Source organism: Vitis riparia, chromosome 2, assembly GCF_004353265.1.
Source record: "Vitis riparia cultivar Riparia Gloire de Montpellier isolate 1030 chromosome 2, EGFV_Vit.rip_1.0, whole genome shotgun sequence".
Classification (NCBI taxonomy): domain Eukaryota; kingdom Viridiplantae; phylum Streptophyta; class Magnoliopsida; order Vitales; family Vitaceae; genus Vitis; species Vitis riparia.
The window spans coordinates 16,402,662-16,412,875 of NC_048432.1; the positions used below are offsets into that span (position 1 = coordinate 16,402,662).

General features: G+C 29.9%; 1 protein-coding gene, 1 long non-coding RNA gene and 1 pseudogene across 2 annotated transcripts in view; 1 reads left to right on the forward strand and 2 right to left on the reverse strand.

The window, feature by feature from the left end:
• Positions 1–10,214, reverse strand: part of LOC117905273 — a 98,572-nt pseudogene that overhangs the window by 84,974 nt on the left and 3,384 nt on the right.
• Positions 1–10,214, forward strand: part of LOC117905326 — an 85,575-nt gene that overhangs the window by 62,964 nt on the left and 12,397 nt on the right. The window lies entirely within an intron of this gene.
• On the reverse strand, positions 243–1,635 carry LOC117905305 (remorin-like). The gene is made up of 5 exons (XM_034818210.1): positions 1,273–1,635; positions 1,033–1,083; positions 859–946; positions 706–787; positions 243–615 (listed from the first exon to the last, which is right to left on the reverse strand). Exons 1-5 carry the CDS (start codon positions 1,403–1,405, stop codon positions 406–408), a joined length of 564 nt encoding a protein of 187 aa, XP_034674101.1. The 5' UTR covers positions 1,406–1,635; the 3' UTR covers positions 243–405.

Sequence of the window (10,214 nt, forward strand, 5' to 3'; positions counted from 1 at the left end):
CTCGGTAGAAGATTTGAGGGCATGTTTGGTAATGCTTTTGACAATGATTTTCCAAAACTAGTTTTCTGAATCCTGACCAAACTACCTCTTCTCCTATGGATGCCTTGATATCAAGACGATAAATGGATAACCATAAAGCCTCGGATCCGAAACTGAAACAGTGGAAGAGAAAGGCCCAAGGCCCCTAATTCCGAAGAACCTAATAAGCATTGTTTAAAGGAAAGGAGAAGAAAAGCTACAACTAGGCTTATCAGTTATCAACTTATCACAATCCAGCAATGCAAACACGGTTATATGCACAACATAGAGACGAATTCATACATATAAGGAAATCAACAAGCCAAATATACAAATTAGGCAAACTCATTGCCCCATTCTCATTCTTTGGGTCCTTCAAATTTTAGCCTAAAAATCAAAGCTGCCGAGACATCCATGAAGCTTCTTTGGTGCAGTTCCTGACGCACGGTATTTGGCAGCTGCCTCCTCTATCTTGAGAAGATTTTCCCTGCGCTTGGCTTCAATCATTGCCCTCTTTTCTTCGGTTGCCTTGTGGATTTCAGCGATCTTGTTCTTCATTCTCTCTCCATATTCTGCCTTCTTCTTCTCCAATTTTTCCTGTTCTTGTCAGAGTTTTATCATGACAATGTTCATCCCAATGACAATAATTAACAGGGAAGAAGAAGGAACCCAACAAAGTTGTTTTACCTCCATCTTCTTCAGTTGAGCCTCTGCAGATGCTTTCATGCTATTCTCCCATGTTCCAGTCGCCGACTGCATTTTATGTGCCCTGCTCATCCAGCTGTTATTAAAACACACATAAACTCAATTCTATAGCTACCAACTTGGAAGTTCTCTTACCTGTTCTCTGCTTTGGACTTTTCGCTTTCTTCCCATGCTTTGATCAAGGCCAACCTCTTCTCGGTTTCGATTGCAGCAAGCACAGCATCTCAAGAACCAAAATTGAAGTTAGTCGTTTTTTGTGAATCCAATCTATGAATAATGAAAGTAAGTTCAGTGATGACTTATATTTACCTCTTTCAGCCGTTGCTCCTGAGTTTTTCTCATTGGGGTTGTCTGTTGCCTCTGTGCAAATGAAGAAGTATTTTGACATGTTAAGAGTGTGAAAGAATGGAACTCGTATAAGGATATCTCAAATGTTGTTTTGAAAAGCATATTTAGCATTCATTCAAAAACTCCTTATTGTATGTTTGGCCACTGAGAAAATTATAAGCCTAAAAGAAGATAAACTAGGAAAGGAGAGGAAGAGAGTACTTTCAACATTGGCAGATGTTTTTGAACGAGAGACCTTGTCCACAGGGTCAGGCAGTGGAATCACACTCTTCTCTTGAGCTTGGTCCTCTGCAGCTACCTCACTTGTATCTTTCTTTGCTTCCTCTGCTCCCATGATTCCCACGAAAGCCCGAAAACAGAACTCACCAGAGAAAAGGAAAAACACTTTGGATGTTTTGGAAACAACCAAAGAAGATGCGATCTCCAAAATATGATGGTGGATACAAATAGGAGATGGAAAATGGGGCCAACCAAAACTGTATGTACAAGAGCTTGCCTGGATGGTGTAATCTAGTACCCTAGCAATCTGTAGTAGAAAATGACGATTAGTAATCACCTGGTCCCTAGCACAACTACTTTGATGCCCACTTAATCCTTTGGCAGTACCTTTTTGGCTTCAAAGTAAAATCATGTCATCTTTCTTGGCCTTTTTTTTTTTTTTTAATGAATCATAAATAGGAGGAAGACAATCCAATTTACCCAAAAATTTAAGGAAGTGTTTTGAAAAATAGTTTTTAAAAAACTGTTTTCTATGATGTTTTGTAAAACAAAAATGTTTTAACATGTTTTTTATGTTTTAAAAATAAAATTTACATATAATGATTTATTATATTTATTTTTCATATTTGTATAATTATCTTTTAAAATAATTCTCACAAGACAACTAAAACCAATTAAAAGTTATTATCTTATAACAATATATTTTTTGTTTTCAAAAAACATAAAATTCATTTTCTATTTTCTTATTCTCAAATGTATTTACTTTTTATTTTATTTTGAAGAACAAAAAACTATTTTAAAAAACAGTTTAATTATCAAATAGCTTTACTAACCTATTATGATTTCTCAATTCTCAATTGGGTATATTCATCAATGGATCAGGGTTTTCATGGCAATGGTTAGTTCTAGTTTGGTGAGAATTTTAGTTCAATGGTGATGGGTATGGGTCATGCTTAAGAAGGAAGGCAATTTAACTACCAGAAGCAGGTTGTGGGATTATTCAATCACCATCCTAGCCATCCCTTTGAAATTGAACAATACCTAAACACACACACACACACACTATGGCCTTACAAAAAATTTAAACATCACCTAAAACTAAGCTACTAATTTGAGCCTAAATCAGCTATTTTTTTGGCTTAATAACTGTCTGTTGGGTTTAACTATTAGACCCACCTCACCCACCATTGGATCATATTTCACATTCCTTCTCTCTTCTAGATGGCATATAGGCAACCTTAGGATTTAACTATTAGACCCACCTCACCAACCATTAGGATCATATTTACTTCACATTCTTACCAAATTCAAGACCATATATATACAACATAAGCTTCACCCGATATGGTTATGTATTAGTTAAAGTCGGTTTGATGCACATTATTAGTCAATTATCTAATAACTTAATCTTTTGGATCAAATTTGTAGTTTAACATGATATTTGAGTCTCGATTTTTAAAAATATCGATTAAAAATCGATAGGACATTAAGACTTTAACCCAAGTCGACTCTATATATTAACCCATGTTTTTCAAAAATATTAATTTTAATATATGTTTTTGTGAGATATGGTAAATAAGGATTGAATGAGAAAAAATAAATAAATTGTATTTAAATTAATTGTTCCTACGTTAAGGGGTGATAGAAGAAGTGGTGTGAAGGCTGGTGGAAATGGTTAAATATTGCCATGATGAAGTAAGTGGATGGGATTAGAATTGGAAGTTGGAGGGTATCATCGAAACAACTAAAAAGTCAAGGCCCACCCATTTCAGTGAGCTGAAAGTTGGTACATGTAATAATCAGCTGGCATGAAAAACCCACCTAATTAATCATGATTCTAAAGCTTCATGGATTGCTGTAGCTAACGGTTAAAAATCATTCATTGTAATATCCTCTGTGTACCAAAATTGACATCGCATATCACTTGACGCAGAACTTAGGGGCAATTCAGAGGCTTTATTTTTGCATTAATAAAAGGGTTTAGCATATGAACAAGGCCATGGGCAATGATTGATTGGACTATTGGGCTAGGCCCATATGGGTTTCAGCCCATGAGATTTTTTTAAGCCCACATTTTGGGTTGTTCTTTTAGGTGTCTTAAAGCCCAAATATAGATAGCATCTAGAGATTCTTTGATGCATGGAAGAACCGAATTAAATATGTCCGGAAGAGAGAAAAGAAGAGGCAATATTCTACAACTGATGGCACAAGTTAAGGTGTGAAGATGAAGTTTTTGTAAGTGATTCTTTCAACTTTGTGTATGAAAATCTTTTCTTAGTATCTCTTAACTTTTTTTTTTTTTTTTTTTTTTGACTTTGTATTTCTATGACTATGGGTTTTCATCCTACATACTAATGTATTTTTATTACTCTATAGTTAAGGGTTTTTTTTTTTTTTTTTTTTTTTTAATTAAAAATAATTTGTTTTCAAATTTCAGATGATTTGTTTTTAAAATTTTTGTTAATTTATTATTTATTTTAAATTTTTTTTTCTAAACATAAGAAATTCAAAATATTTGATTTTTAAAATATTAAAATAACCTACTAATTTTTCTTTACTCTTAATACTTAATAGAGATAAAATATTTAAAAAACAAATACTTAATGTAATTAAATACTATTTAAGTTTAAATTCTATTTAAAATTAGGTAAAAAATATAAACACCATTATTTTTAATTTTTATAGGACTAAAAGAAATTATGCTTTTTTATTTTTTTAACAAAGTTTATAAAATTTTATATGAATTTTCACTCATTACATATATATATCAGTATTTTGATTTTACGAAATACTTCGATTTTACGTCACTGATATTTTGTAAAAATTAATTAAAATTTTGAAAATAATAAAAAAAAAACCATAAAAAATTATATAAGAAATAAAAATAGACATTTTAAAGTGTTTTTTTTTAAAGATGATATATATATATATATATATATATATATATATATATATATAATTTATACTAATATCCTTCATAAAAAATATAAATTTTATAAATATACATTTTTTATTAAAATTATCCAAATATTTAAAAATGAATAAAATATCAATAAAATATTTGAAAAAAATCAAAATTTTATATCAACATCCATATTCAGAGATATCGAGGATAAATCGGCTATGTATAGAGATATTTGAAATCTTATTCCAACAACCATGATCCTAGCCCCCACCTTCCCAACGACCAAAGATTATGGACTTGAAATGATACTGAAACATGTGACATTTCATGTCTGGTGGTACGCACCGGCACCGATGACTAAGAGTAACAGAGCCCATTGTAAGTCAAGCGTGACCCACCGTTTGGACCGACGCTATAATAATAGTAATACTAATAATACAAAATATAATTATTTAGCACCTAAGGTTCAACCATTTTGAGTGGCTATATATTTTCTCGAATGTGGTGAAGTTAGCGTTAAGCCCATCGAGTGTTGCCAAATTTCAAAGCAACTCTCACGTGGCTGCACGTGACGTGCTTGCTCCTCTGGTTCCCAATCCCATGTCCTCCCACCGAAACACCAAAAACCAAAGCTTGGAAATTGATATGGACTTTCTTCTCCCTCCACTCCTCCAAACGATGATTATGGTTCTCTTTAATTACCATTATAACCTATTTCGAATTGATTTTTCAGAGAATTAAAAGTTTTCAGGTATTTTGATGCCCTTTTTAAAAAATAAATAAATAAAAAATAGATATTAAATAAAATTTTACAATAAAATATAAAGTTTGAATTAATGATGGAGTTAGAAAATGAACTGAGAAAATGGTAAAATACAATAACATATTTCAAAAGGGTATAAATGAATCGATTTATCGCGTGCTATAATGATAATGAATGAGTTTTTTCCCTTTCCCTAAGGGGTATTTCCCCTTGTGAACACCATGTGGTTTTGTTTCGGGTTTGAGCTAGCATCTACAAAATTTATTTTTACATTTTTGATAAATGATTTATTAATAAAATATTTGATGAGACAAATTATGATTTGACTAGTTATTTTAGTGGGCAAAGGTTAGTGACTTGATTATGATTAATTGAAAAGTTAGTAGGGACTTAGTGGACTCAACTTAATAAAGAAAAATCAACTTATAATATATTAAAAAATTAACTTCCATCATTAATTAGTTTAATTAATATTATATAAGTCGGTGAACACGATTTTATCCCAAATTAGTCAAAAAGGGTTTTGGAAAATACCATGCATCTCATGTATTTTCTCTTCAATTTTGGTCATGCTTGTCTTTGTTTGGAAGACTTTTGGTACACTAATAGCTTCTATGTGTCAAGAATTTTGCACCCCAAGATCTAAAATGGATCTTGATCATTGTAATTTAATGATTAAGACATTTACCTTTGATTAATGGTAAAAAAAAGGTGTCATAATTACCAAATCTCGTATAATTACTTTTAAATTATTCTTTTATAAATACGAATTCACAAGTTTCATTCACTTTTTGTACAAATATAGGAATTTTAAAAATATTAAAAATAATTTTAGAAAAAACCACCATTGTTCCTATTAAATTAGATTTCACAAAAATTTATCAGTTTAAAAGACAGGTTTAATATAAAAATAGAACAAATAAGAGTAACATGCAACATAATTAAAAGTCTTGTATTTTAAAATTTAGGTTTTAAATGATATTTTTTTAAATAAAATCCCTAGTTTCATATTTTCATTTTAATTATAATTTACTTCTATATAATATCTAGAAGATATTCCATCCAAGTTTATGAATCAACCTTGAATGATTAAATTGTAGGAATAAGAGCTTGTTTAATTTCATTGTATGGTCAACAAATGTCCGAAATGTCTGCTAGTGTTGCTCCCACCACCTAGGGGTGTTATAGGAATCATATATATATATATATATATATATATATATATCACACTTTTTCATCCTTTTATTTTTGACTTATAACTTGAACCACCTTTTGTAATTGTGTTATTTAATTCATTGTTTTTTTAAAACATGTTTTAATTAATAGTTTTTAATTGTTTTGATTTATTTTCAAAAAATTATTTTAAAAAATAATTATAAACAATGATTAAAAATAAAATATTATAATTAATTTTTTTTAAGAAATATTTTAAAACACAAAAAAATATCAAAATTATTCTAAATTCTTAAATAAACTTTTATTTTAAAAAGTATCATACAACTAATCATAAAAACATTTTTTAAAATTATTTTTTGAAAACAATTTTCAAAAATATTCCCAAATCAACATTTATTTTCTTATGCTTTTTTATTTTATTTTTGTTATTATTAAAAATATATATATATATAAAAATATATTATAATATATATATATATATATATATATATATATATATGTATAACTATTTGTACTTAGATTTATAAATTGAAAATTTCATGTACCATGCTGTAATAGCAATGGGAGGAACTATGGTATCATCATCGCTAACAGTTCAAGTACAGTTATGGATGTACTTGATTCATTACAACCGAAAGACTTTGAAGACTTTTGGGCTAAAATGGCTCATTTTTGAAACTTAACGTTGAAAACGGGCTCATTTCCAAACTATTGTTCAAAATGGCCCTTTGAAGCCACATCAGCCCGTAAATCAATATTTTATACCCTTTTTACTTTACCATTTCCATCCCTGTGCTCTGTTCTCTCCCGTGCTGCTGTTATCTCTTTTGTGTGATTTTTTTTTCTAAACCCTACCCCCACCAGTGGGCCACTAAAAAAGACGGTGGAACTACAAAGCATAAAGTTTAAGGTGAGTCATAATCTTCTTTTTGACTTATATAAAGTTTTTGACACTTTCCAAATTTTTTTCCCATCTCAAAATCTCAGTTTTTAGAATTTTTTTTTTCCATTGTTGTGAATGATTGGTTAGGGAGTGTGGTTATGGTGAATTAATGATTGTTAATATCAGATTTTGGGGCAGTTGTTGGGGAGGATTAGGCTTGCGGTGTTGGCATTGAGGAGCTACACAGTCTACGGAAAAACAGGTGAGATGGGTTGTGTTGATTGTGTTTTGTTGTTCTGTTTGGTTGGTGAGAATTGGCTACAAGGAGAGTAAATTATTGTCACAAAAAACCGAGGCCCTCCCATTGCAGCTGTTGGGCTTAATTAAAATGAGTTTTTAATGTTCTGAAAAACAGAACAAGAACAGGAAATGAGCATGAAAAAGATGGTTGTTGCTTAAAAAAATGGAGGTTTTGGGGTTTTTTTTTTTTTTTTGTATTTAAGTCCATATTTGCAATAACCTTTTGTTTCAATAAGCAGCTGGCCACCAAAAAATTATCCAATTTCTATTTCAATAATTTAAAATTTGTATTATATTTTAAATATTTTTTTAGGTATCCCAGGATTAATATTTGGAAATAAAAAAAATATTTGTTAGAAGTTGTTTCCACTACTTTTTCCAGGCAATTGTTACTGTTTGAAGCCATTTTTGTTTTACATCTTTTCCCTACACCTGACTTTTAAAGGTGATTCAAAACTTGCAATGTGAAATACTAACAAACATATGTGTGTATTAGAGAGAGGGTATGTCTTTATGTATTTATCTTTAGAAACATGTTCAGTTGTATACACAAACACATGTATGTTAAAATCTGTCATATTCATTTTTAAGTATTGGACAGACATTTTTGGGAATTTTGACAATATAGAATGCGTGGTTAGTTTGCATTTTTAATTTAAATTTGGAAATAAAAAAATATAATATTCTATAATATTTAAATAATAAAAGGATTTATGAGGATATTATCATATATATGAAATTAACTTATAAGATTTTGTAGTTAAGGGGAAAAAAATTAGGATTAATCGAAAAGAATTTTTTGAAATTATTATGGGGCATTAATTAATAATATTAATAGCCATAGATAACAGATTTAAAAAAAAAAGAAAGTTGTAAATAATGATAAATATATTTGAATGGAACGATTTTTAATTTTTTTTTTCTTTTTTTAGAATTTGAGTGGAATAGGGAATGTGTTTGCTAAGAATTTCGATCAACTCAATAGATAAAGTGATTTTTAAATATATTTTTTGGTTATCTAAATTTAATGTTTTTATCATAAACCGGATGTATCTTGCATGAATATATATATATATATAACATGTTTGCTAGGAAAAAAAATGATTTTGGATATAAACAATTTCAAAGTAAAAAATGAATAAATAATTTTTTTCTGATCAAGAGATCTTGAATAATTTTGTCTCAAGAGCTCTTAAATATAAAATACTCATCTAGAATTTTTTTGCCTTGATATAAAAAAAACTTCTCAAATATGAGTAAACACTTTTTTTTTATTTATTTAAAAAAGCCAGATTCTTAAAGTACAGACATTTTCTCTTTAAAAAGACTTTTGTATTTGGTTATATTCAAAAATTTAATTTTTATTTAATTATATTTTTTAAAGATATCAAAATTACCCATACTTTTAATAAAAATATTATTAAAATAAAATAGTAAAAGTATAAAATGAATGGTCCAACTCTAAAAAAACTTATTATAAAATAGACCATATACCTCATGTTTGATGACTCCACTTAGACTACTAAATTGTGGATGTGATGAGAGTGGAGGAGGATGAAGAGGAGGCCAAAAGTGAACCCATCTGGAAAAACTTTGATTATGGGTTGGAGAAATTGAATGTGGGTAGAGACCATATTGTTTATGTGATCCTTTGTCAATTGGGTTGTACTTCATTTTCATGAGTGCACACTAGACAATATTACAATTGGTGTGGCCCTTGGACACGTCTAGATGTTCAAGTAGGGTGTGATGCTAGGGAATATAAAAAAAAATTGCCAAGAAAGCATTTTTATTATTATACTAGAATTTAGAATCACAATCTACACGCTATCTACATTCTGCAGTGCAAACATAATAGCAAGGAAGGTTATCAAATATGATTTTCAGGATCTAATTTTTAAAATAATTCCAAATAGAAGATCAAAGTTTTTAATTTTATGTTCCATATATAAAACAATATAATAACCTTAGGATATGGTTTTTATTTCTGAGATATTGAAAATTATTTTTTTTACAAGGTTCTTTAGAAAATCTCATTTTTTATTTAAAATAACATATTTAACATATATTTTAAAATTTAATTAACACATATTTATTTCAAAATTTAATTTTTAATATAAAAATATTAATTTCATTTTATCAAAAAAATATTAAAAGTTAATCTCATCCTAATTATGAAATTAGAAAAATAAATTAAACGTGTTTGTAACCCAAACACATGTAAAACATTTTATTGGACCACATGTAGAGCATGGAGGAGATAGGTCACCAACTCAGTTGACAATTGCTCAACCACCACTTGTTCGAGGTCGGTCGACATCTCGAGGGAGAGGTAGATATAGTAGTTGTCAGCCCCTCACATCGTCAGTATCAACATCATTACAGCCCCCTACCTTTTTATCCTCGCGATTAGTACAGTCACCCATCTCTTCAGACGTACCATCAGTGCAACACCCTACTTCTTCAGACCCACCATTAGCCCAATCCCTTACCTCTTCAGACCCACCATCAGTACAACCCCCTACCTCTTTAGACCTACCTCCATTACAACCTCCTACCTCTTCAAACCCACCATTAGTGCAGATTGACACATCTACTCAGCTAGATTTACCCCCAGCCATTCCAAGGGGTAGGCGGGGCCTACGTTAACCTAGATTGCTACCTCCACCACCACCTCTATTTCCAGCTCTAGCCCCATCACAGACAGATGTTCTTCATGTGTCATATGCAGTACCTGCTACAGTTAGAGAAGGGCGTCCAAAAAGGAAGAGAGTACCAGTTACATATAGGTTCTCTCCTTGTGGAGGTATGTGAGATTATATATGGTTTTTATTTTCCACTATATTAATGTTTAGTGGATATTTTTTGTGACTTTAATTAAAATATTAAAAATTACA